The following is a 26,990-nucleotide window of genomic DNA, read 5'->3' as shown; positions in this document are numbered from 1 at the left end:
ATAGTTGTCACTTCAAGAATGCTATATAAATGGAATCACACAGTGGTGACCTCTGGGGTCAGGGGTGGTGGTGGGGTGGGACAGGCTCCCTCCTCTTGGCCCTGCAGTTTCCTGCCCTCCAAGCTCAGCACCTAATGCCACCCTCAGCACCCACTGCTGTCCTCAGGCAGCAGGTAGGACAAGGTGACACCCACTGTACACCGTGGGGGAGGGTTGGGGGGGGATGTGACACCTTCCCTCGAGGGAGAGGTGATGTGTTGACATGGGGTGACTTCAGCTAGGCTTTCCCACTGAGGGCTCCCTGGTCAGGGAGACCCCCCCGACACACACTGCAAATTCTTCCACCAGGACAGGCCAGGGCCCAGATTCACAATTCTCACTTCCCCAGTTTGAAACACTGCATCTTTTAAACGTGTGGCCACATCCCAAATATGTGGGTCCTGGAAGTGTGAGTCCCATGGACAGAGTTTAAAAAGATTCTTTTGGGGGTGAAAGGGAAAGTGACGAAGGAGAATCAAAGATGAAAAGGGGGCTGTGCTCAGCCCGAAGAACTGCAGGGGCCCTTCCCACCGTCCTCCTTACTCCCTCTCCCTGCCCCTCAACCCCAGCCCGACCTCACCAGCATCTCCCAGGTCCTGGGCCAAGGCCCACCCCCAGCCTGTGTATCACAGGGCACCTCAGGCAGTGAACCAGTCCACCCACTACGCCTCGTGCTTCGTGGCCACCGCATCATGGCTTCTTCAGAGGAAGTCCTGGAAACCAGAACCACAGCTCTGCACCATCCCTTCCAGATGGCTTGGCTTGTCCCTTTGCTTATCCCTCTGCATTTGGACAACATTTAGGCTGAGAATATGAAATAGTGATTTATTTAGACAGGTACACTTTATGCTCATAAAACCTGCATGTCTAACAATTTGCAAAGATAACATCTGTAAGATGAGGCACTCATCGGGTAACATGAACTGGCTGGATTAGCCCCACCCAGTGTCTCCTCTCCTGCACCCCCGGGTGGGGCAGTGCATCCACAGGATACTGATGAGCATTTTCCCAGTCAAGGGTCAGAAGACTGTGGAGAGAAGGAGGTGAAGTCCCACAGAAGCCATCGGCACCTGGGGGTGGAGACCAGAGCGGCCTAGGGCCTGTGGGCTTCCTGGGCAGGGACGCATGGTTGTGGCCCAGGGTGGAGGGCTATGAGCCAGCCTCCCATTCTACCTCTGGAGGTTTCTACAGATCATGACCTTCACGTGACTGGCCACATAAGAGAACTCCAGACACTCCAAGGTGTTTGGAGGATCTCAGCTAGGTTTCGGGGCTAAAATCTGTGGCCACTGTTGGACAGGAGGCACTGGGAGAGGGGAGAGCACAGTGGGGCATCTCCCAGTGGACAGATGGAACGTGGCACCAGGAACCACACTCCACTCAGCTCTCCCACCCTTGCACAGAGAATTGTCAGGAGATCTGGTTTAACTTAAACTTCCCGATGTTTCCATGGAAAGTGGAAGTGACCAGTTCATTGAAATAAATGCCCCAAGTGCCAACTAACTTTGGCTGAGGTTGAATGTTGTGTCCCAGGAAACGGCCCTTTCCTTGACAGGGGGATGGGACTTTCCCTTTGCTGAGTGGCACCAAGTAGAAGGTCTTCCAGGGCCTTCACGGTCCCTGACATTGCTCAGAACATATGAACTGTCTTCAACCTCAGTGAGCAAAGCTGAGTTACCCTATAACCCATCTTTTCCAACATCAGGCTAAAAATTCACACAGTTAATGTCCTCTTAAAAAACACAAAGGGTGTTTCTGCCTTAAATTATGCCAAGTTGAGTTTTATTTAACTGTCATCTATTTGTGGCAGCCAGAAGCAATGATTAAATGGGTTAATATTTATTGAGCTGGAACATTGCCAAGACTCCGGAAATCTTTGCTGGCTGGTGGACAGGCAGGTCTCACTGGCCTAGGGGCCCATGGCCTCTTGCAGACGGGGCTCCTCATCATGGGGTAAAATTGCAATGTTACTGCAGGAGATCCTAGGACAAGGGGTCGACAGCAAAGGAATGGAGGAAGGGGCAACAAGGTTGTTCCAAGGAGCCAAGACAGCAACACATTTCTGTCTCCCACGGGATGAGCACAGCAGGTGTGTCCTCCCTGCTGTCACTTTTGACTGACTTTTCCTTGGAAGGCAGGGAAGGACCTGAGCATAGGAACTCCACCACATCTATGACATGGGGAACCAAGAGGGCAGCTTGGCCCCACGTGGGAGATGTGTATGCTGTGGGGCAACATGCATGTGTGTATGTGTGCACACATGCATGCACATACACGCATACACGTGCACACAAAGCTATGTATACACACCCATACACATACACACAAATGCACATGCACACTTAGACATACACATTTACACACCTGCATATACACATGTACACAGCACATTATGTATGTCACACACATACACATTTATAAATACACAACTTGCATGTGCATACACATACACATGTATATGCTCACACATATGTAGGCACACACGCACACATGATTGCACATGCCTAGCCACATATACTCGCACATGTGCATGCATGTATATACATGTGTGTGCATGTGCTAACACATGTGTGCTTGTATATGTACACAAGATCACATGGGAACATACACAGAAGCACATGTATACACACTCACATGTGCACATGCTATACAGTATAAATGATACACTTACACAAGTGAATATATTCACACGTACACACATGTACATACAACTTACACACCTGTACACATATACACACGCATGTGCACACATATATACACACACCCTCACTTGTGTGCACTCACGTGTGCGCACACATGTATACACATGTGTGTGCCCATGTGTACACTCACATGCTCACACATGCATATGTACATGCACACATGCAGCTGTGGGCTGGGTACTCAGGACTTCACGTCCCCATTTATGGAGGCTGTGGACATGGTGCTAACCAGCCCCTGATGGCTTTCTTGCTTCTGGCAGCGGTTCCTGATGAGCTTGTAGATGGCAAAGCCAGGGATGGTGAGGCAGGGCACACCAGCAACGACGACCACCACGGCATACGCCCAGTTCGGGTAAGGGACCTTTTGGGATTTGGGAAATTCCGCCTAGGGAGAGAGCAACCACAGGGTGAACAGACACAAAGAGCCAGTGGGGTCTCCTTCAAGGGCACAGTGCCCCCTTCTCCCCAAGATTCTCATCTCCTGACCCTTGTGGGAGAGGGGAGGGAGACCTAAGGCTCCTCCACCCCCACACACCTCCTCACAGGGACACCACCCCCTGCTTCCCATGCCTCCCCCACCTCCTCTGTCTCCCATGCCTTCCTTACTTCCTCTGCCCCACGCCTTCCCCACACCCCCCTGCCTCCAGGTGTCCCCACCTCCTCCACCCCCACACCCCCCACCCATCAGAGCCTGCGCGCTCACATAGGCAGGGTCCCAGACGCTGTATATCAGCTCCTTATTGACGTTGATCACGAAGAAGAACAGGAAGATGATCAGCATGAGCAGTGGGCTGACCACTCTCCACGTGATTTGCCAGAAGATGTTGGGCTTGTGGCCGATCATAAACTCGATGTCCTTGTTGAATCTGGAAGCAGAAGCCAAAAGGGAGCCATCAGCTGGTGGAGGTCCTGGACGTTTAATCCCATCAAAGCAGAGGGTGGGCCAGCCTTTCCTCGAGGACACGAGGTGGCCATCCCACAGTGCTGCACCTGGCCTTTCACCCATCACAGTTCTAGCCATCCTTTGGGCAAAGACTCGCCTCCCCGGGGGAGCCTCGGCAGTGGTAGCTGCTCTGGAGGCCTCTGGAAACCTCCCTACTGAGCCACAGTCCAGGTGCTCCTCCTTGTGACCTCACACACCTGGGCAGCCACTTATGCAAACAGGGGTCAACACTTCTGAGGGTAATGGGAGGAAGGAAGCCTCAGCCCAAGTCCTTGGAAGGGCAGCAGCCCTGACCTTAGAAGCCCCACCATCTCCTGCCCATCTTGTGCTGAACTCTCACCAGCACAAATGAGTTTATTATCTGTAAAATCAGAACAGAGTGGGCAGAACATAAATGTGAACTGTCCAGGACCACCAGTGAGCCCATAGGACACTTCTGGAAAAGTACAGATGCCCAGGCCTTGTTCCCAGCAGGGCCTGGGAGCATGGTGACAAGTATCTTCTGCTTGGGGCCACTTCTGGCTCTCCACCTCCCACTCATATGCCTTCTTGAGGCAGCGTTGCATGGGACCCCCGGCAGGGAGTGTCTGACTTCAAGCTGTCCTTGGGCCATTCACAGAAGGATGTGCATTCTTTAGGACAGTCACGCCTGCTTCATACCCAGCAGCAGGCCCACAGCAACATCGTGCCTTTCCATCTGAGCCTCCTTCCCCCACATGTCTGATGTTAGGCACAGTGAGTCTGCCCCATGCTCCTCAGTCTCACCTCAGCTGCCACTCGTGGCTGTTTGCATTGTGTGGCTGAGACAGGCCTCCTGCACTGTGCCCTTACACACACGTCTTGGTGATGCAGAACAGGATTCACAAGCCTCCCCCCCCCCCCCGGCCTGTGCATGTCCGATGATTATTAATAGACACTGCTGATTATTTCTAAAAAATTGTGGCAAGTCCAGCTCCTGTCAAGGACATGGTGCCTTTTTCTGCTCCCTCCATCTATGATAATGGAGTGATATCCTGAATATTTGGTCAAGGGGATGGCTGAAAGGACTGCACAACCCCTTCTTTGCCTGAGTCTCTGTCTGGCTAGAGAGCCCTCTCTCCCCCTAGAAAGGCTCACAGCATGCCCATCACAGGGGCTTCCCTGGCCCTGGACCACCCATTGATGTAAAACATCCAGTTCCCTCCCCCTGGATCACAGAGAGATCCCCTTACCCACAGCTAAAGTCCCTGTCCTGTCACTTCCTCGCCCTCGCCTCGCCTCGCCTCGCCTCGCCTCGCCTCGCCTCGCCTCGCCTCGCCTCGCCTCCCCTGCCTGCTCCCCAGCCCCTGGAGGCTGCTTCTGGGCTCCACAGGACTCTGAGCACCCTTCTGCGCTTTCTGGTCCCTCTGGTCCTGTCTCCTCGGCCGAAGGCTTCTGGTATACCAATCGGTGCTTTACCTCTATGCTGTGCAACCGTTTCTATAGCCAATTATTTGTCTTTTGACTTTGCTTATGATACTTTGGTTATGTTTTTAAATCACATGGTCAGATCAGACATGCAGAAGGCTGCCTCAGTCACACATTTTAATTTGTGAGGCTGTTTTCTCTCTCCCACCCCCGAGACTACACAGTCTTCTACGGTCTGTGCTTACCCTTCTACGCTAAGTCTGGAAGCCTCTGGAAGCTGGAGAGGTTATAATTTTGACTGCTCTGGATGGGCATTCATCTGAGATACACCTCTTCTCCACCTCACCCATCCAGGTGCCAGACCCATGCCCACATCATACCAGTCCCTCAGGCCTTTGTCCTGCGCACATGTCTTCCGCCTGGGACTGGACGCCACACTACCTATCCCAGGATGGGAGTTTCCTATGCTTGTTGGAGACGGCCACATGCCTCGGTCCCCCTCTTACCTGTCCACGCCATATACGTAGACCACAGCGAACATCTCGCAGAAGGCGATGATAAGCAGGGGTATGGAGCCGGCGTAGCTGTCCAGCAGGGAGAGCCAGTACTGGCCAGAGTTCAGCGTGAAGATATAGGCGATGAGATACGACACCAAGCAGATGAGGCCTGGGGACAGAGGACAGCCGCTGCACACAGAGCTCCCCCCTGGCCATGGCCTCCGAGGCCTGTCCTCACCACTGGCCTGCCCTGCCTAGCCCATCCCTGGCCTGTGTACCTGTGAGCAGCTCCTTGGGCCACTTTTTGGGGATGATTTTGAGGTCCTGCAGGGGCACGACCACGCCCTCCATGTTCCCGAACATGGAGGACAGGCCCAGGCAGAAGAGCATGATGAAGAAGAGCACGGACCACAGTGGGGACACTGGCATCCTGGTGATGGCTTCTGTGAAGACAATGAACGCCAGCCCCGTGCCCTCCACGCCCTGCACGGACAAGCAGATGCGTCACACACTCCCCAGATACCCCTGGCCTCAGCCACGTCCCTCTCCCTCCCTGTCAACCACTGGTCAGCTCTCCACACGCCACGTCCACACTGTGCAGGTACGGGGCTCATTTGAGCCATCCTGTGAATTAATGGGTCCTTGTCTCTTTGGCTCAACTGTATTTTTAAAAGTTGAACTATGCTTAACGAATAGGAAGGGGATCACATTGTCCAGCAGCAGTCAGGGCCCCGAGCTATCTGGACAGACATTTGGCAGCCATGCAGACTGCTGTCTGCTCGTGGACAGGGTGTCCCACCCCCACAGACGATTCCTGAGATGCACCCCACATGGCCAAGTTCAGCCCTGAATGACTTCAACAGAGCCTGAGTGAGTTCCCTAAATAGCTGCCTTGGACATGTGGCCTATTGGCTGGTTAGAGACAGTTAATGCAGGCCCAGGGCAGGCGTGTGACAGATAGGTTCTACGGGTGTAAGCACCAGGGCGGGGCAGGAGGATCAGAGGAGGCAGGCACTTGAGAATGGAGACAGGCCCATGGGAACTGAGATCCTGGGGGAATTCAGTGTCCCTCAAGGGTGTCCTTCCCTCCTCTCCTTCTGCTGCCCCAAGGAGACACACCTCTGACAGGAAAGAGTTCAAGTCACAGGTTTGGAACTCCAGCTGTGCAAAGGCCTCGGGGCGAGTGGCGTTGAACATCTGCTGTATTTCCAAAAAGTTCTCCTGGGTGACATAGCCTTCGGGCAGGTCGAACCCATTGATGAGTGTCAGGATATTCCTGGAAAGAGAGTGAGGCTGACACTGGCCCTAGGCGGTGCAGGCCTGGCAGGCTCCTTGGAGGTGGGTGAGGGCTGGGAGGAGCACTCACTTGCTGAAGCAGTCGTCAAAGCGCTCTGTGGCCCGGAAGCCGATGATGGAGTAGACCACGGTGGCTGCGTACACGGACGTGAAGCCGTTGATGATGGATACAATCACCGAGTCCATCTCACAGTTGTTGCTACGGATGAGAGTGGTGTCAGGTCACTGCAGGCCAAGAACACTGTGTCCACCTACCTGGCCACGTCAGCACAGGCAAGGAGCCTGGCCTGAGCCTGAGCTGCTGGGGTGCAGCGGAAGAGGGGACACAACCCACCCACCTGTCCTTTCCCAACTGCGCCCAGCAAGAGGTGACCAGAGGGCTATTTCCAAGTCCTGTGCCTACAGCCAGTGGCCTCTCACTCCAGACCTTCTTACCACTTCACAATGCCAGAGAGGGAGCAGCCAGCATGCATCCGAACTCACCCGCTCCCTCTCTTTGCTCACATTGCACCTTCTGCACAGGAGCCCATCCTGGTGCCACGCCCCTCCAGGGACCCCCTCCTTCTGTTCATTTCATTTGTCTCTCTGCCAGGCCACAGCCACAGGTCTCAGGAGGACAGAACCTCCTGCACAAGGCAGGGCCCTTTCCATGTGAGTATTGATCTGGAGTGGACTGGGGTGGCCCAGCATCTGGGGTCCTGGGTGCCAAAGGGCAACCAGAGAGGGAGTTTGGGGGATAGAGGGGAGCACCCCAGGATTCACCACCCCAAGGACCAAGGCACCATGAGAAGGGCTGTCATAAACAAGCCATGCTTGAGGCACCTAGTGTGTGAAAATCTCCCAGATCCTAAGCCTGCCTCCCTGGCATGGAGCCCCATGGATCCCATGATCCCATGGGGCACGAGACAAGCCCTCTGCCTGGCCCAGAAGCCCTGTCCACACTCACTGGACAGAGTTGTAGCTGGAGAAGGAGATGAGGCCCCCGAAGGCCAACGAGAAGGAGTAGAAGACCTGGGCCCCCGCATCCAGCCAGGTTACCGGGTTGGCCAGCTCCGTGATCTGCAGCCAAACAGAGACCCTCAGCCAGGTGGCCCAAGGACAAGTGGTCACAGGAAACCAAGGAGGTAATAGCCCACAGAAAAGGTGCAGGACTGGAGGCTGGTGACAGCTGAGGCCATTGGGCAGGTGGTCAGAACAAACAACGTCCCCTAAAGGTGGTAGCTAATAACTTGGAGGTGGTTGCCATCAATCCACACAGCCTCCCTCAAGCTCTCAGGCCCAGCGCACATGCATCAGGGGGCCCTGAGACTGGCCAGGGCTGGTCTCAGGCGGGGAGGCCTGTCCCCCAGAGCGGCCTCTCCCACAGGAACTGGAGCCCCAGGGTGGACAGTGAGAGACTCACATTGGGTGTGAAGAGGAAGACGATACCATTGGTGGCTCCCTTCAGCGTCAGTCCCCGAATGAGGAAGATGGTCAGGACGACATAGGGCAGTGTCGAGGTGATGTACACGGCCTGGGGACAGGGCAGAAGTGAGATAAAGGGGAAGACAGTACCCACAGGAGAAAGGGCTGGTCACGCAGGACCCTGGCTCCGCTCCTCCAGGCACCCCTCTGCCTGCAGCTCCCAGGGCAGGGAGATTCGACGTTTTCTCCTGCTGCGTTTGTAGCGAGCACTACTCAGCTCTCCCAGTCAGAGAGCTACTGTGTGTGGGGAGGGGGAGGGAATCCTCACTTGAGGATATTTTTTCCATTGATTTTTCAAAGAGAGAGTGGCAAGACACATCAATTGGTTGCCTCCTGCACGTGCCCCGACCAGGGCTGGGGAATAAACCTGCAACCTAGGCTCACTGACCAAGAATCGAACCTCTGACCCTTCCATGTGCAGACTGATGCTCAAACCACTGATCTACTCTGGCCAGGGCTTGCTGCAGCTTTTAAACCACAGGTTTGAGGACCGTCCAGGCCAGTACCACATCCCCAGGGCCAAGCTGGGGGCAGCAGAAGACCCTCCCAGACAGATGGACATGGGATGGTGACACTCAGTTGGTTAAGGGCGCAGCCAGCTCCTGCTAGCCCCCAAGAGCTCCCAAAGCCCAGCCCGCACCTTGCCACTGGTTTCAATGCCACGGATGGTGCATACGTAGAGGACACTCCAGGCACAGGTGAGGCAGAGCAGGATCCACCACTGCACAGAGCCTGAGTTGCTGATGGAGTCGGAGATATTGAGGGTCTCTCTGTACCAGTAGTAGTCCACCGAAGAGCTGCGGGCGCACTCCTCTACGTAGCCTGCAGGGGATGATCGCACCCATCAGCGTGGGTCATAGGGAACTGAGGGGGATGTGGAACATGGTAGTGCCACAGGAAACCAGGTTGTGCTCCCAACTCACTGACACCAGAGACATAGTGCACACAGACATGCATGTGCATAACCACACAGATATGTGTGCATGCACATGAGCACACCTGCATGTGTGTACACACACACATGTGCGCACACCCACACAGACACACTCACATGCATGCATACCAGTGTGCCTGCACATGTTTGCACATGAACACATGTATGCATACTCACAATACACACATATCTGAATGCAGACATGTGCATATGTGCATATATGTGCGCACACAGAAGTGTGAGCACAAGACATGCATTCAGATACACACACACATGTGCACTGACCATGCCCTGCTTATTGGACCCATGCCTACAGATCAGGCAGTTTGAGCCCTGATGCAGATGTGTGAAAGCTGCTGAGCTGAGCACATAGCCTGTGCCCTACACAGGCCCCAGGCAGAGGGTCTGCTCCCCACTCCCCCTCCCTGGAGGAGGTCCCAGAAAGACCTAGTGGCGAGGGTTGGGAGACTCTGCAGAGAGGAAGACCCTGAGGAATGCTGTGGGAAGGGACAGTGGAGAATCAGGCCACCACTCTGTGTGATGTCAGGGAGCAGCAGGTCTCTATCATTCCCAGAGGCGTCATCCCACCTTTCCTTCATTTCAGCCTTGGCTGGCACAGCTCCTCCTGAAGTGGAAGCACCTTTTTTAAAGGCTTTCTTCCAGCACAGTGATTTTTTTAAATTCCCTGTTGCTGTAAATGTGCTCTGGTTTTTGCCAAACTTAAGTCATAACCATTTGAATTTGGGGAAATCAAAGGATGACTATTCATGGACTGTCGGCATGTTCAAAGGTGCACAAGGCTCCTGCACAACCAGCCGTACTATCCCCTGACCTTTGACCCTGCCTTGCCCGGGACTCACCTGTCCGGTTGTCATTAAGTGGACATGTGCTCCAAGGCAGGGGTTCCTGGAAGGAGTTGAAGAAGTACCACATGACCCAGGCGATGATGGTGTTGTAGTAGAGGCCCACCATGAAGGACACGAACATGGACGCGATCCCTGGGGGGCAATCGACACTGCTGGGGGGCACCACTAGGGGGCACCTCTGAGGGAGCACCACTAGGGAGTAGGGCACTGTTAGCAGGAGAAGACAGTGCTAGGGGAGTCTCCTTGAGGGCTGAGTGTGAGCCGACTCAGGGTTCCAGAGAACAGGATGGTGGTCCCTCAAGTGCTTGCTGAGCCCTGCTGTGGGCAGCAATGGGGGACTTGGGTCTCCCCAAGTCTATACACTCCCAGGCCCTGGGCACCTGGGGACCCAGGATAGCCTCTGCTGCCCAACTGGTCTCTGGTGGCCAGGAGTGACCCCAACCTGGATCTTGTCACCTACACTTTTCTGAGAGATTCCAAGGGTTTGCAGAGGGCTGAGGGCAGTGAGTCCCCTGGAAACAGAGGCGAAAGGAGAGAAGGAAGGAGTGTGCTTGCTGCCCACACTGGACCTGGGCAGGGGTCCCACCGACTGGGCCCAGATGCGCACCTACGCCCTTCAGGGCTGGGTGGATGGAGCTCCAGGCGCCCACGCTGCCCTTGCGCAGTCGCTGCCCGATCGCAAACTCCAGATGCAGCAAGGGGACACCCTCCACGACCAGCAGGATGAGAAACGGGATCATGAATGCTCCTGGCGGGGAAAAGGCAGCAGTGTGTCAGGTAACGCATGCCAGGTGGCAAAAGGACCCTCTGGAGACACAGGCGTTGGTAGAAAGTACCTGCCGAGCTTGCTCACAAATACAAGCTTAGAACATCACCATCAACAATGCACCACTCACGAGGACCATCCGCACTGTTTTATGGGGGGCGCTTCGTGCCATCTCATGATAGTGGCCAGTTTGTCTGCTGTCCCCCCAAGACTGTGCTTGTTCTACAGGGCGTGTGCACAATAGCTCCTGGGGAATTCATGAAAGTGTCCACATGCTGGGCAGAGCACGGGGAGGTCACAGACTGTGGTGAGCCCCCTCTGGGGCTCAAAATCCAACCAAGAAGGCATGAGAGCACGTGGAACCTTCACTCAAAGGTGATGGTTAGCTCAATGTGACAATGAGATAAAAAGCAGACAGCAGTGAAGACCCCCTACCTGGACCTCCTGCGGGAGGGAAGTGGGGAGCTGCGCTAGGTCTGGGGTACCACTGGGGCTGCAGGCTCACAGGCAGGGACTACTCGCTGGGTCATGGTATCAGTGAGGGTAAAGTTAAAATAAGAAAGGGGATGAGTGGAGGGGGGAAGGGGGACATCTGTAATACTTTCAAGAACAAAGATACATTTTTAAAAAGAAAAGATTTGCCTCTCTAATGTTTTCTCAGGAGTTTGTTGTGAAAATCCTTTGGGCAAAGCTATCAGGAAGAAAACAATTTCTGTGGTTCCCAAATGTCTTTTGATCCTATCCCTACCTCATGATGTCACTTTTACCTGCAGGTCCCACTGCCTCTCCATCTCCTTCAGGAAACTCCTTTTCATCCTTAAAAACCCCACTTGGATAGCCACTCCTTAGGAAGCCTCTGCTGCTTGTGCTCCTGGCAGCCCTCTCTCCTACAAGCTCCTCCAGGTGTAACATGGTGGGTGCCTGACAGGCCTCCTGTCTGCAGGGGCCCATGGTCTTGCGGTCTTGTGCCCTTGCATACCGAGGGACACACAAACAGAGGCAGAGATGGGGTGGGACAAGGCAAGGTGTAAAGGTCCCACAGGAGAAAGATACACTAGCATAGAAATACAGCTTTCTTGGCCCTAGCCCAGTAACTCAGTTGATTAGAGTGTTATCTCAATATGCCAAGATTGGGGGTTCTATCCCCGGTCAGGGCACATAAAAAATCAACCAACGAGTGCATAAATAAGTAACACAACAAAATTTGATGTTTCTCTTTCAAATCAATAAATAAATGAGCTAAAATTTAAAAAGGAAAGAAATGCAGCTTTTTCTCTCTGAGAATTTAGTAAGCTAGGTGGGGGAGGAGCGAGGAGGGGAGAGGAGGGATGAGCTGGGAACTGGCGGCAGCTGTCTTCCAGGGCAGAGTCTGAGCCTTCCCCATATCTCTCTGTCCTGCAGGTCATGTGTGTGGCACAGAGTAAAAGCTCAAGTAATATTTGCTGATGGTGCAGGGCCAACACTAGTAGTGGAAAACAGCCCCAGGGACTAGGCTGCAGAAGCACATGGACAACCCTGTGGTGAGCAGTCAGCATGGTCCTTGGGGGGCGCTGCCTCCTGGGGCTCCCCCCCTCCATACCCCGTCTCTCCTATGTGCGCTCTTCCTAAGAAGGCATAAGGGGAACACCATGTGTCGGGGGGCAGCACTGTGGACAGGCTGTGGGTGATGCATTCACGTGGCAACTGATGTTCTGGGCAGATGCGTGGTGAATGCTGTTCACTTGAACACACTCCTGGGCCTGGTGCTGGTGCAGAACTCTTGGCAGTGGACCGTCTGGTCACTGGAATGTGGTTGTTTGTGGCCAACTCAGGCAGCAGGTGAGCCCTGACTCTGGTCAAGTCTCCTGGTTTCAATCTCCTGCGTGCCCCCTGCTTCTAGGTCTGCAAAGCTTGACTGAGGAGCCTTGTGGTGCAGCCCTCAGATCAGACCTCTCCATCACCTTCCATTTCACAGGCGGGAACCCCAAGGCCCAGAAGGTGTACAGGAGAGTAAGAGGGTCCAGGACATGGACTCTGATATCAACTCAACTCAGGGCTGACTTCTGAAACTTGAAATACCCTTCTTCAGAAAAAGGGGCCGTGGGCCCACCCGCCCCAGAGCCCACACAGGGGCCATAGGTCCTCAAGCTCCTCTCACTGTTCCCTGAAGGTTGAATGAGGAGAGATGTTTGCCCCTTTGGTCACAGAAATGCCCCCGTCAAAGACCTAGAAGGTGAGGCCTTCTAGTGACAACACGTCTCAGTGTAATGCAACATGCAGGGGGCTCTGTGTGTGCGCACGCAATCACGCACAGCCACCACCCCACTAAACATGGCAAAATTTCCTTTTTCATAATATACAGTTAAACATAAAGTAAATGATTTGTTTTACTTTTTAAAAAATTCCTAGACATAATTGAAGGCAAGCTAAGTTTTCACCAAACAGGACTGGTCATCAGAGTCCTCAGATCTGTCATTGTGTCTCCAAGTTACCCAACCACTCCCTCCCCTAGGGCTGGGGCTAGAGGCTGGAAAATGTCACTGGGAGGAGTCACAGTCACCTGCCACACCTTGTTATTGTTCTGCCAATTTTCTCCCGGGGGATTGGCCCCTTATCACTGTCCTCAACAATTGTCTACTAGGCTTGGGGGGTTATCACTGTCCTCAATGATTGTTTGCTGGGCTTGGGGGACCAGGTACTCAGCTCCTGGCCAGAGCTACAGTGAGATGCCCTCCAGGTGGGGGGGAACACACAGGAGGAGCAGGGCAGGACCTGGAGTAGGCAGAAGGTAAGCCACCAGGAGGGTCCCGAGGAGGTGGGAGACTGCAGCTGCACCTTCCCAGAGCTGAAAGAGCTAGGACCCCTCGCTTTGCTGTCCATTCCACAGGACCCAGGGGTAATATGGGACACCTTCCTCTCATCCACAGTGTCTGGAGGCAGTGTCCCTATGCTGCCCTTCAGACTCACAGTGAGTGTATGCTGCACCTCCAAAGCCCCATTTCCCAGGGGTGAACTCTTCTCAGTCCCAGACTACTCCCCCCCACCCCCAGCCTCTTCCCTTTGGAACTAAGTAAATGTTGCAGGTGTTGCCAGGACCTTGGCCCTAGGGCAGCCCTGGTGGGGGTCAGGGAAATGACCAGGGCCTTCCAGAGGGAAGGGGCAGCCTGACTTCTGGGACTGTCAGTGATCCTACTGTTGGATAACCTCACTGGCTCCCGGGGGTTCCCTTCTCCTCTCTACCGGCACAGAGAAGACTGACAGGGCCATCTAGAAAGCACAGGATGGACCCGAAGTATAAAGACAGGCCCTCCCAGACATTCAGAAACTTCAGTCTTTGGCCATGGAAAGGGAGATGGGTCACAAAGGTGACCTGGGAACAACCCCATCTGCTTTTTTTTCTGACACAAAGCTTGGCGAAAGCCTGCAGTTCTTCAGAGTAAATAAACACATCACTAGAGGGTGTTTGTGCATTCCAAGGAGGGCATTCAAAAGCCCACAGAACTGAAGCATCCTCAGAGCACCCAACCAGCTCTGGGGAGCCTGTCTCCCCACCAAACGCTGCACCTGTCCAGACCTCCTCCCAGCTGACAAGCACAACTCTGTTCCCCTTCCTGACACCCAGCTCCTGGCAGCTCCCCTCCCAGGGCTGGGAGCCCAGGGAAGACAGAAGCCACAGATACATGGGGGCTGATGGGACTATAGGTGTGACCTCCATCCCTGAAGCTTGTTGACACTGGGAGGGTGGGTGGAAGGACAAGATCATGCAGACTGAGACCCAGCAGCCTCAAGGGGGTCTCTCTGCAGCTGGGGGAGAAGACCCCTGGGCTACGGGCAAGGACCCCAGAGACCTCTGGAGGCAACAGGACAGGCTGAGGCAGCCTTACATGGGGGATGCAGGCTTCCCACCTCTGGCCTGTTTGCACACTGATCCAGAGCCTGCCTGCCCTTCCTCTGTGGGCCATCCACTCCAGGCCCAGCTCCTCCTTGGTCCCCCAGAGAACGTGGAGCCCACCTATGGGGTTAGGACATGGACCAGTGTACTGGAAAGGAGGACTGGCCTTACTGCCCCTCCTGCCAGCACCTTCCACACTCAGAGAAGGGGCTCTACCCAGAGGAGCAGCTGTCCCTCTCTGTCCCCCCACTCCCACATCAGATCTGTTCTCTGGGAAGAGGTCAGGGCTCCTGGGTCCTGGAGCAAGGGTGGTCTTCCCTGACACACAGGCACTTGGACGTGTGGGATCAGGCACTGGACCTCCATCGCCAACTTGGGCAAATGAGCATTCTCCATCCCAGCCCTCTGCCCAGCCCTGCCCTTTGTGCAAACATGGGGGGCTCAAGTCAACTGGTGGAGAGCACAAGCCTGCCCACAACCCTTTGCCCTCCAAACTTCTCCCCACTCTGAATGGCGTGCTGATGTCCTGGGGGACACCAGTGTTGTTTTCCCTGGACCCCCAGTCTGCCCTCCTGCCCGGCCTACCTCCACCATGGCTCTGGCACAAGTAGGGGAAGCGCCACACGTTGCCCAGGCCCACGCAGAAGCCCACGCAGGTGAGCATGTACTGGGCCTTGTTGTCCCACTTGGGTCGCGAGCTGGCCTCCTCCTTCTCGATGACCTCCAGTTCCCCCAGGGAGGGGATCCGGTCGTCCAGGCCCGGGTTGGGCAGTACAAGCCTCACCATGGTGATCACGAGTGGGTTCTTCTCGGCAGAACAGTCCAGGAGCTGAAGGGTGAGTGGACACAGCCGGAGCCCCAGCACTTTATAGGGAACCTTTGGCACCTCACCCCAAGCACCTAGGCTGAAAGGAAGCGTCAGCAGATCTGAAGGGTGAGTCCACAGGACTGTTAATGCCTTATCTGCAGAGGCGCTGGCCGACCCTTTGAGGCTCTCAGCTGGCACCAGCCAGCCCCTCCTCCTGTGCAAACACAGAACTCACGGGCACAGATGAGCTGCCCCCACCCTCACATCACTCAGAGGGCCAGGCTCCCAGAGAGGAACCCAGGGCAAAAAGTCTGTAGTAATGGCCCTGCCTGGCTCTGTAGGATGCAGGTTCTCCTCCAAACCTTCAAAGCCCCCCAATCCCAACCAGCCACACACTCCCACCTGCAGGAGAATGCCAGAAGGGGTCCTCTCTCCCCAGCTCTCTCTGCCAACGAGCTGTGTCCTGTTTACACTTGGCTCTAAATAGCTACTCAGAGAGCCTGGGTGCCCAGAGCTGATTCAGATGCGGGACCCTCCAAGATGCTCCTTCCCATGAGCTCTCCCTGGGGTTCCGGCGTTCCCTGTCCCCAAGCTGCTGAGCTGCAGCCTCCAGGCGTCTCCCCACGCTGCAGGACTTCCATCCTTCTGCCGAGTGCGAGTGCCAGGTATGGGGCAGCCTTGAGCTGGGTGCCAGGACAGCCATGATAGACAGGGACCTCAGGCAGGGAGACATGGGAAAACCAGTGACACACCCAGAGAGCAACAGGGCCTCCACCTGTGACCTCTAGGCCAAGGAGAGGCCAGAGGGACAATGGGCCCAGCTTGGCCTCTAGACTGGGGGAATAAGGAGAAGACTCCACCCAGGCTAAGCCAAGACCTAAGGCAAGCCAGGTGTTGCTGTTTTCTTAATAGATTTTTATTGATTTTGGGGGGGGGGGGGAGAGAGAGAGAACAGCTACCTCCTGCATGCCCCCCACTGGGGATCAAGACCAAAATCTGGGCACGTGCCCTGACTGGGAATTGAACAGGTAATCTTTCAGTTCACAAGAAGATGCTCAACCAACTGAGCCACACTGGCCAGGGCAAAGCCAGGGCTTTTGAGCTCAGTTTCCAGTATAGGAAGTAGGGTAGGGGTACACCTCCAAGCTCGGGCCCCACACCCCCACCCAAGATCCTGAGCTCAGCGATTTCCCCCTTCCCCATAGAACCTTCCCTTGGGCTAGTGACCACCCCACACCCGCCCTACTGCTGGGCCTTTCCCTCAGGAATGCCCTTCCTACCAGCCTCTGTCTAGCCTTCTGGTCAGCTCTCTTCAGGGCCCTTCCTGACAGTCTGTACCCACTGACCTCCGCACCCCACCCTGCACTCCTAGTGGCCTTCCTAGAAGGATGAACTGTGTTATTCTGTCTCTTTGTGTATCTATCATCAGTGATCTGCGACACTGGGCAGTAACGTCTGGGAGGTCAGGCACTGGCTGCCCTGACCCCACTTGACTGGATCACACTGAGTTTACTAAACAATCCAGGAAGGCAGGTGGGGGTCACTAGGAGAAGTGAGTTCAGGAGCCTAACCTTTGACCCCATAAAGGGGGGATTGGGGAAGGGTGGAGGCAGGAAGGAAGAGATCAGGTTTGCATTCAGGGACATCTGGCTCCTGAGACAGGGGCAGACTAGAGGCAGGGCCAGCTACAGAGACAGAGACAGAGGTGAGCCAGGCTGGCCCAGGCCAGGAGTGAGGGTTGGAGTTAGGTGCCGACAGTGTGGAGACTGAAGGAAGTGATGTCTGGACCCCAAGGGCCAGTGAGGGAGAGGAGTTTGGGGTGGGGTGAGGTGGGACTCTGTCCTGGGCATGTCCAGTGTGAGCCCCCATAGGAGATAGAGGCATGGAAGCCAGGTGTTGAGTGGCAGGGCTGGTGTCTGCGTTTCACCATGGTTGGGCCAGTGGGTTCTTCTGGCCGCTCCCTCTGGAAGCTTTGCAAAGGAAGCCTGGAGTGACAGGAACTGGACTTAGACCCACATTCTTAGAGCTGCAGCCTCCCTGAGCCCCAGCCCCACAACTCTAGAGCCCTGAGGCCCTTTCCTAAGCTGTAAAATGTGTTGTACATCCAACTCTATAGCGGTTTTCCTGGGAAATATTCAGAAATGGTGCCTACCTAACAGTCTGAAGGCCAGGTGCCAAGTTCTGACCTGAGCAGATGGACTCTCAGGATCTTCCTGACAAGGACCAAGGGGCTGCTGCCAGGGACCGATCAGTCAAGGTTCCAGAAGTCTCTTGGGTCCTCTCGCATCGCCCTGGGTGGGGGTCTGGGGGGAGTGCTGAAGAGGCACACGCCCTTGTGATGGCGCTGTGGGCTCACAGAGCTGCAAGCGGCCTCTGTGGTCTGAGCATTTTGATATGAGGGCCAGATTCCAGGGCCAGGTTCTCGAGAGGGAGAGCGAGAAAGAGAGACATGCTGGGGAGGAGATAGAGCAAGGAGTTCTCACTGCCTGGTGAGGGCATGGCATCCCTTGTCCCTCCTGCTCAGAACCCTCCATCCTATTTCTCCAAGGGGAAAGGTCTAGGGGGTTGGCAGTGACCTAACTGACCTGCCAGGACCGAAAGTCCCTCTTTGGAAGCCATTCCTTGTACCTCAGGCCCATGCTTGCTCCCCTCCTGGACCTATCTTCTCACGGTGCCCACCAGTCCTCCCTCCCACCTTCAAGTCAGGCTATAGTCACCACGGGGTCACCCTGGTCACCCACTTAACACACAGCCTGACCTCCCACTCCCTACTCCACTGATCTCTGCTTTTCCTTAGAACATGCTGTGAAAGTGACTCAGTTACTTGGCTAGTTGCTTACGCTCTTTCTTCCCCATGGGATGTGTAGGTCATGGAGTGGGGAGGTCTCTGCTTCCTGTTTGTTCACTGATAATGACCTTCAGAGAGTGTCTTATGCTTCAAAAATACTCGGTTTATATGGACCCAGTGACTGTTCCTGCAGCTGGAGGCTGGTCCTGCTCTCCCTGGATGGAAGTCCAGGCAGACAGGGAACAGATACTTCTGCCCTGAGGAGGAGATTGTTCCATGGCATCACCCGGCTGACCCTGGCCTGCCAGCCAGTCCTGGGCCAGAACAGAGACTGCTTCCCCAAATCCCCTCAGAGACAATAGCAATCGAGGCTTTCCTTCTGCCCTGGGCCCCTCCACAGCCTGGTTCCTGCAACAGACCATGGTCCTGACCCAGTCAAGCATGTCAGGGACTGTCCCATACCTGGGATGGGTCACATACCCATATCCTGTCCACCCTGCCTTGTTCTTTATAATTCTCTGGCACTTACCAAGCACTGTGGAAGATGTCCACCTAAGACACACCTCCTATGTAAGTTTCCCTTAATAAACTCTGTTAGTCGCCGAACTGGAGAGGTAATTGGAGCAAATTGTGAAAAGTTATATTTGTCCACGATAAAGACAGAGTGGGCCTGATGGTGAGGATCTTTTCAGAAGGGCACACCCATCTGATGACATCCACTGCCTTCACTTCCCACAGGCCTGAGGCCATCTCCTCTCTCCCCCATCTTCACACCCTGCTCTTCACCCACGTCTGCCATGACAAGATGGTATTACAAAACAAAAACATGCTCAATAAAGAAAATTGGAGACTTTCAACTACCACCTGGAGGTAAACACTAACAGCTTTGTCATTGGTTTGTAGTTTTATAAATACATATGGTGTGTGTGCAGAGCCCCCAGGGGGTGACGCGACACAGCTCCCGTATTGTTCCACTGCTTCGGACAGCATCCAGGGTGTGCCACTATCACAAAAGCCTCTGAGAAACCTGTTCTCAACTCTAGCACACTTTCTCCTCAGTGTGCAGGTGCCCAACTTGAAAGGACGCTGCCGTGGCCTGAGAGAAGGGCAGAGCCAATCACCTGGCATCCCTGGGAAGGCCCCACACTCTCCCAGCTTGGCGTTCTTGCCTAATTTATGTTGTGGTTGTTGTGCCAGTGCTAAGTAATCACCTGTGGTTTTAACTTGCATTTCTCTGAGGGCCTGTGCCATGGAGCTTCATCCCATGAACTGACTGGCCATCACAATCCTCCCGTTAAAATGTCCTTTGCTATTGGGATGCTGGCCCTTTCTATTAATTTTCAGAACACTTGACTATATTCTGGAAGACTGCTTCAGAAACACCTTTCCCCACTCGGCCATCAGCCTTCCCAGACTCTCCATGTTTCCTGGAGAAACAGAAACTGTAATTATATTATTGTCCAATCATTGATCCTTTAAAATATCTTAGCGTGACCTGGCTGGTGTAACTCAGTTGGTCGGGCATCATGCCGTGTACCAAAAGCTCACTGGTTTGATTCCTGGTCAGAGCACATGCTTGGGTTTGGGGCTTAATCCCTAGTTGGGGCATGTGTGAGGCAGTCAATCAATGTCCCATTCTCACATCGGTGTTTCTCTTTCTCTCGCCCTCTCCCTTACTCTCTCTAAAAATCAATAAAAATATACTTTTAAAAATACCTTAGCCATAAATCAGCCAGCAAAGAATGCAAATGGTGGCGGATTAAGTGGAAGTTACACTGACACTCTCCCAGAACCAAACTGGAATTACAACTGAAATATAGAAAAACCATCCTGAATAATAAACTAAAGACTAGCTGGAGAGCACCCTCATAAACAAGGATGAAAAGCGGAGACCTCATAGAGACTGGTAGGAAGTGCAGAGACTCGAGAGGTCTGGCCGGGCTCCCACAGGCAGCAGCTAAATGTCTGGAGGGACATCTCAGCTGTGGGGGGTTCCCATTGAGAGCTCTGGGTTCTAAACCCCAAACTGGGCTCCCAGGGCAGAGCATCAGAACTGAGAAAGATGCCCACATAACATTGGGCTGTGAAAAGCAGCCGGGTTTCTGTCTGCCAAGGAGAGACAGCTGGAAATGCAGGCATCCTCTTAAAGGGTCAACACACAAACTTTTGGGTGCAGCCACTCACCTTGGGCTCCAGTGGAGGGAGGTCAGAATGGACTAAAGCTGTGTGAGGAGAGTCCGGGATTGCTGGCTCAGGTGAGTAGAGCTCAGAGGGCAGCCACCTGGATTCCTATGCTGAGTCATTCCCCCATACTGCAGAGGACATCTTTCTCAGATATTTAACATCTAAGCATCTTTAGCCTGGGGGAAAAGCAATTGCCCCACCCTGTTGGAAAACCTCTTGACCCACCCCATAGTTTCTACAGCCTGAGGCTCATTAGAGACTGAATAACAGCCTCTGGGTGCTTTGAGTCTTTGCCTGATCTGCTTCTGGACCTGGGGCTTGGAAAAGTAGACCTTGGTGCACATCTTGGTCCATTCCAAATGCACCCAGCCCCAGCATTAATAATCAAAAGCTGTAAAGTGCAGAAAGCTTCAAACAAGATCCCCGAGGACAGTCACAAATAGTGTCTGACATTGGCCTACACCAGGGACCATCCAAAAGCCTGGGAGTCCTAGTAGATATACCCAATACACAAAAACAAGTCCAAACAGGCAGCCAAAATGGGGAGACAAAAAAACAAACCCCAAATGAAAAAAACAAACGAATTCTCCAGAAGAAGAGCTAAATGAAATGGAGATAAGCAATCTATCAAATATAAAATTCAGAATACTAATCATAAGGATGCTCAACAGCATGAGAAAAGAAATGGAAACTATGAAGGAAATTAAGAATGACAGTAGAAATTTAAAAACAACACTGGAAGGAATAAACAGCACATTAGGGGAAGCTGAGGATGGGATCAGTGAATTTAGAAGACAGGTAGAAAAAAACAAATCAGAGAACCAAAAAGAAAAAAACAATTAAACAGGAGAACAATTTAAGGGAACTGTGGGACAACATACAACAACAATATTTACATTATAGGAATACCAGGAGCGGTAGAAAGTAAGCAGAGGTTAGAGGACCTGTTTGAAGAAATAATGGCAGAAAGCTTCCCTAATCTGGTGAAGGAAAAAGTCACTCAAGTTCAGGAGGCACAGAGAGTCCCAAGTAAGAAGAACCCAAAGAGGCCCACCCACAGACACATCATAATTGAAATGCCAAAAATTCAAGACAAAGAGAATCTTAAAGGCAGCAAGAGAAAAGCAATCAGTTACCTACAAAGGAGCTCCCCTAAGTCTGTCAGCTGACTTCTCAACAGAAACTCTACAGGCCAGAAGGGAATGGCATGAATTATTCAAGGTAATGAAAAGCAAGGATCTGAAACCAAGGCTACTCTATCCAGCAAGACTATTGCTCAAAATAGATGGTGAAATAAAGAGCTTTCCAGACCAAAAAAAAAAAAAAAAACAACCAAAAAAACAGGCTAAAGGAGTTTATCATCACCAAACCATCAGTGCAAGAAATGTTAAAGGGTCTGCTATAATAAGAAGCTGAATAGAAAGAGAAACATAGGCATAAAGAAATAAAATGACAACAGATAAGTACCTATCAATAATAACCTTAAATGTAAATGGATTAAATGCTCCAATAAAAAAGGTGTAGGGTAGCTGAACGGATAGGAAAACAAGACCCAGATATATACTGTCTACAAGAGACCCACCTCAGAACAAAAGACTCACACAGGCTGAAAAAAAACAAAAAACGTCTGGAGGATTTTAAGGGAGAGAAGAGCAATACAGTCATAGTAGGGGATTTTAACACCTCATTGACCACTGGATAGATCTTCCAGACAAAATATCAACAAGAAAACAGTGACTCTATTTTTATGTTTTTATTGATTTCAGAGAGAGGAAGGGAGAGATAGAAACATCAATGATGAGAGAGTCATTGATCAGCTTCCTCCTGCACACCCCCTACTGGGGATCAAGCCGGCAAGCAGGGCATGTGCCCTGACCGGGAATCGAACCATGATCTCCTGGTTCACGGGTCAACAATTATGAGCCACTGAGCCACGCTGGCCGGGCAGAAACAGTGACTCTAAATGACACACTAGATCAGATGGATTTAATTGACATTTATAGAACATTCCACCCCAAAGCCGCAGAATATAAAATCTCTTCAAGGGCACACAGGACATTCTCAAAGATAGACCACCTGTTAGGATGCAAAACAAGTCTCTACAAGTTCAAGAAGACTGAAATCATATCAAGCATCTTCTCGGACATTTACATCATGGAATACTATGCAGCTGTAAAAAAAAAAAAAAAAAGATCCCTTACCCTTTGAGAAAGCATAGTGGGACCTGGAGAGTATTATGCTAAGCGAAATAAGCCAGTCAGAAAAAGGCAAGCACCACATGATCTTACTTATATGTGGAATATAATGAACAAAATAAACCAATGAACAAAATAGATCCAGAGACATAGAAGCATGGAACAGACTGACAAATCTCAGAGGGAAGGCAGGGGTGGGTGGGTGGGTGGGGAGTGTTTAACCTAAGAACTTATATGCATATATGCATAACCCATGGACACAGACAATAGTGTAGTGAAGGCCAGGGGTGAGGCGTGCAGGGTGGAGGGGATCAGTGGGGGGGAGGAAAGGGGGACATTTGTAATACTTTCAACAATAAAGATAAATTAAAACATTAAAAAAAAATTTCTTAGCTTACCTCAAGATCATGAAGGTATCCTTGTAGGTTTTATTCTAGCTTTATGGTTAGTTTGGCTTTAGACCTTTAAGTCAACGTTCCACTTGGAATTCCTTGGAATTGATTTTCATGTGTCATGTGAGGTAGCGGTCAAGATTCCTTTTTTCCCCCCCCAATATCCAAATAAATGATCCAGCATTGTTTACTCAAATTATCACCCTCTCTCCTTTCTGTAAGCTACTTCTGTCATGGATCTATTGTTCAAATCTGTGTGGTCTGTTTTTTCACTTTCTACTCTCTTCCTTTGGTCTTTTTGTCGTGGCCCCACGGCCTTCATCCCTGTGGCTTTATACCAGGTCTTTATATCTGATGGCATATGTCTTCCAACTGTGTTCTTCTTCAAGAATATAAATGTTGCCCTAGTCTGTGGACTGAAGGGTCCTGGGTTCGATTCTGGCCAAGGACATGTACCTTGGTTGCAGGCTCGATCCCTGGCCCTGCCTGGGGCGGGGTGCATGCAGGGGGCAACCAATCCATGTGTCTCTCACATTAATGTTTCTCTCTTTTTTTCTCCCTTCCACTCTCTCTGAAAAGCAATGGAAAAATATTCTTGGGTGTGGATTAAAAAAAAAAAAAAAAGGCCTGGCCGGGCGTGGCCCAGCAGTTGAACATCGACCTAGGATCCAGGAGATCAAGGTTCGATTCTGGGTCAGGGCACACGTCTGGGTTGCGGGCTCGATCCCCAGTCAGGGACTTGCGGGTGGCAGTCGATCAATGGCTCTCTCAACATTGAAGTTTCTATCTTTCTTTCCCTCTCCCTTCTTCTCTCTGAAATCAATAAAGACATATTTTTTAAATAAATAAATAAATAAATAAATAAATAAATAAATAAATAAATAACAAAGATTTTTCTTTTAAAAAAAGAATGTAAATATTTTAGCTCTGACTGGTGTGGTTCTATTGGTTGGGTATTGTCCCATGTACCTGAGGGTTGCAGGTTAGATTTCTGGTCAGGGGACAGGCCTGGGTTTCCAGCTCAATCGCTGGTAGGAGGCATGCAGGAGGCAGACGATCCATGTTTCTCTCTCCCTCTAAAAAATAAATAAACTATTCTTTTTTAAAAAAACCAAAAGAATGTTGTCCGTCCGGGCGTGGCTCAGCGGTTGAGCATTGACCTAGGATCCAGGCGATCTGGGTTCGATTCCCGGTCAGGGCACATGCCCGGTTGTGGGCTCGATCAATGACTCTCTCATCATTGATGTTTCTGTCTCTCTCTCTCTCCCTCTCCTTTCCTCTCTCTGAAATCAATAAAGATATATTAAAAAAAAAAAACCAAAAAAAAAACCACCAAAAGAATGTAAATGTTTTAGAATAAGCTTGTAAGTGTCCACAGAAAACCTGCTGGGATTTTGATTGAAGTGCATTAAATTTATAGATTTATGGGTCAATTTAAATGGAATCTTAACAATATTGTTTTTCAAACCACAAACACAGTGTGTTCCTCCATTAACATATGCCTTCTTTCCTCAATAAATGCTATAGGTTTTTTGTGTGGAGGTCTTGAAGATCTTTCATTAGATTTGTTCTTAAGTATTTGATTATTTGTTATGCTATAGTGAATGGTATTTTTAAAAAAGTCTACCTTCTACTTGTGTATTGCTGATGTATATAACAGTATAAATAATTTTTGTATACAGACCTTATATTGAAATCTTTTTTTTTTTTTTTACCTTTTTAACCATTGACTTTTTTTGTTTTGTTAATCCCCACCCAAGGATATTTTTTCCATTGAGTCACGTCGATTGGTTGTCTCCCGCACATGCCCAGACTGAAGGGTCTCGGGTTTGATTCCCATCAAAGGCACGTACCTCAGTTGCTTGTCTCTCACATTTTATTTCAATGAGCCCTCCTTCAGCTTCAGGTATTTATATATTAGTATTAGAAGAGGACACCTCACCCTTCAAATCAATGGGAAGTATGTGGAGAAGCCTGAGTTGTGACCTGTTACTGTGCTGGGCCAGGAGCCAAGGGAGGGGTCCCTGCTCCTGGGATGTCCCCTAGACAGGATATACTAAAGGACAGGAGGACACCGCAAGCCCTAGGACAACAAGGTACGGGACTGGAGTTGATTATTAGTGACTGATGTCTGCTGGGCCACATGCCCACCATCTCAAGTCCTCAGCACTGCGTCACAGCAGGTGAGGGAGGGCCGCAGACTGGTGATTATTGCCAGTCATTAACCTTTGTCTTGAATGGAGTGGTTTGTTTGCATGAAGAATTTGTGTTTATAAGGCCCGAGTTACTGAGTAGTAGCCTCAGAAGTCACGGGATGTCGATGCTTCTCTGCCCTCACCCCCAAGTCTGCATTCACTGACTGTGGGCAGGAGTTAAACCCACAGCGTTAGTGTCACCCCATCTGACAGCCAGCTCTGGCCTTTTATCTGCATTCCCTCTGCCTTTGTCTTCCCACAGGAAGAGGGAGCAGAGTGCTGTCTGTGCAGGGACAGGAGTCCGAGAGAGAGAGAGAGAGAGAGAGAGAGAGAGAGAGAGAGAGAGAGAGAGAGAGAGAGAGAGAGAGAGAAGAGAGAGAAGAGACTAGGGGGAGGGGAGGGGGAGAGAGGGAGGGAGAGAGAGAGAGGGAGAGAGAGAGAGAGAGAGAAGAGACTAGGGGGAGGGGAGGGGGAGAGAGGGAGGGAGAGAGAGAGGGAGAGGGAGAGAGAGAGAGAGAGAGAGAGGAGGGAGAGAGAGGGAGAAAGAGAGGGAGAGAGAGAGGGAGAGAAGAGGCTGAGGGAAGGGGAGGGGGAGAGAGGGAGGGAGAGAGAGAGAGAGAGAGAGAAGAGGGAGAGAGAGGGAGAGGGAGATAGGGAAAGAGAGAGGGAGAGAGAGGGAGAGAAGAGGCTAGGGGGAGGGGAGGGGGAGAGAGGGAGGGAGGGAGGGAGAGTCCAGCTACCCCACACCTGCCAGCTCAAGATCACAGCCAGAGCACTCACAGGAGGCCTCTGCCCCAAATGCTATGCTCACGGGGAGTGGATCCCCAGTAGGCCCGCCCCAAGTGGAGCTGGCACTCAGGGATGCTTGCTTTGTACTCTCAGCCAGCCTGGCCTGGGGCGTGGGGGTGGCCAGAGTAACCTGAGTCTCCTGCCAATCTATATGTTTACTGGGTTGTTAACAACCTGGATCTTTGAGGAAACAACCCAGAGATAAGCTGGGACAGGATGTGGTGTGATTCTGCCTATGTTATGACAACAGCTGCCCTTGGAGCCCAGCTGGTAGCAGTGGGCGGGGCACAGGGGGTATCTGGGGCCCCACTCCCCTAAATGGTCCCCAGGAGGCCTGGGGAGAGGGAACATCCACCTGGGAGCCCAGGGTCCATCACACAGAGCACTGGCTTTATTTTACAAGGTTAAAGAAGTTATTCAAGTATTGGGTTAACAGCCTAAGGTAGTTCCCTTCAGATAAAAAGCAATATGTGAAAATTTATATTTCTATAACTTTTGCAATTATAAAAGTAACACATTTTTGTAACATTTGAAAAATTCAGAACAAAGAGTTGAGTAAAAAGCATTCATAATTTCATAGTTCACAGGTGGTTATAAACAGTTAATTTAGCATTTCCTTCTCATACATGTATATATGCATATATACATGCATGTCACATATATATTCTGATATATATCTATAATTGGTAGCATTTTGCATTTTTACACTTAACGTGTTGTATTTTTCCATGCCATAAACTTCACACTGCGTGCTCGCCCTCACACAGGGACCTGTTGAATTGTTGCCCATTTTCTATTGTTGGGCAGCTCCAAAGCCCAGAGCAAAGGCAAGCACAGGGCTGGGATCCCTGGCATATGGCATGCAGATCCACCGA

The 26,990-nt window shown here is 51.9% G+C and overlaps 1 protein-coding gene across 1 annotated transcript; it reads right to left on the bottom strand.

Moving 5' to 3' along the window:
• Positions 1–840: 840 nt before the first annotated feature.
• On the bottom strand, positions 841–15,611 carry SLC6A19 (solute carrier family 6 member 19). The gene is made up of 12 exons (XM_081132631.1): positions 15,350–15,611; positions 10,735–10,875; positions 10,122–10,259; positions 8,968–9,149; positions 8,266–8,376; positions 7,810–7,922; positions 6,934–7,062; positions 6,687–6,843; positions 5,846–6,050; positions 5,577–5,736; positions 3,445–3,607; positions 841–3,126 (listed from the first exon to the last, which is right to left on the bottom strand). Exons 1-12 carry the CDS (start codon positions 15,549–15,551, stop codon positions 2,923–2,925), a joined length of 1,905 nt encoding a protein of 634 aa, XP_080988757.1. The 5' UTR covers positions 15,552–15,611; the 3' UTR covers positions 841–2,922.
• Between the last annotated feature and the right edge of the window lie 11,379 nt (positions 15,612–26,990).

The sequence above is a fragment of the Miniopterus schreibersii genome (assembly GCF_964146895.1).
Source record: "Miniopterus schreibersii genome assembly, chromosome: 3".
In the NCBI taxonomy this organism is placed as follows: Eukaryota; Metazoa; Chordata; class Mammalia; order Chiroptera; family Miniopteridae; genus Miniopterus; species Miniopterus schreibersii.
The sequence above is the reverse complement of the archived record's forward strand: the minus strand, read 5'-3'. Positions and strand labels throughout refer to the sequence as shown.

What these genes read in the sequence shown, in the direction of transcription:
- SLC6A19 (XM_081132631.1), bottom strand. Translation starts at nt 15,551, where the DNA reads ATGGTGAGGCTTGTACTGCCCAACCCGGGCCTGGACGACCGGATCCCC. An exon ending in CCCAGCCCTGAAGGGCGTAG is followed by an intron (nt 10,260 to 10,734) that starts GTGCGCATCTGG and finishes ATTGCCCCCCAG; the next exon opens with GGATCGCGTCCATGTTCGTG. An exon ending in TTTGACGACTGCTTCAGCAA is followed by an intron (nt 6,844 to 6,933) that starts GTGAGTGCTCCT and finishes CTCTCTTTCCAG; the next exon opens with GAATATCCTGACACTCATCA.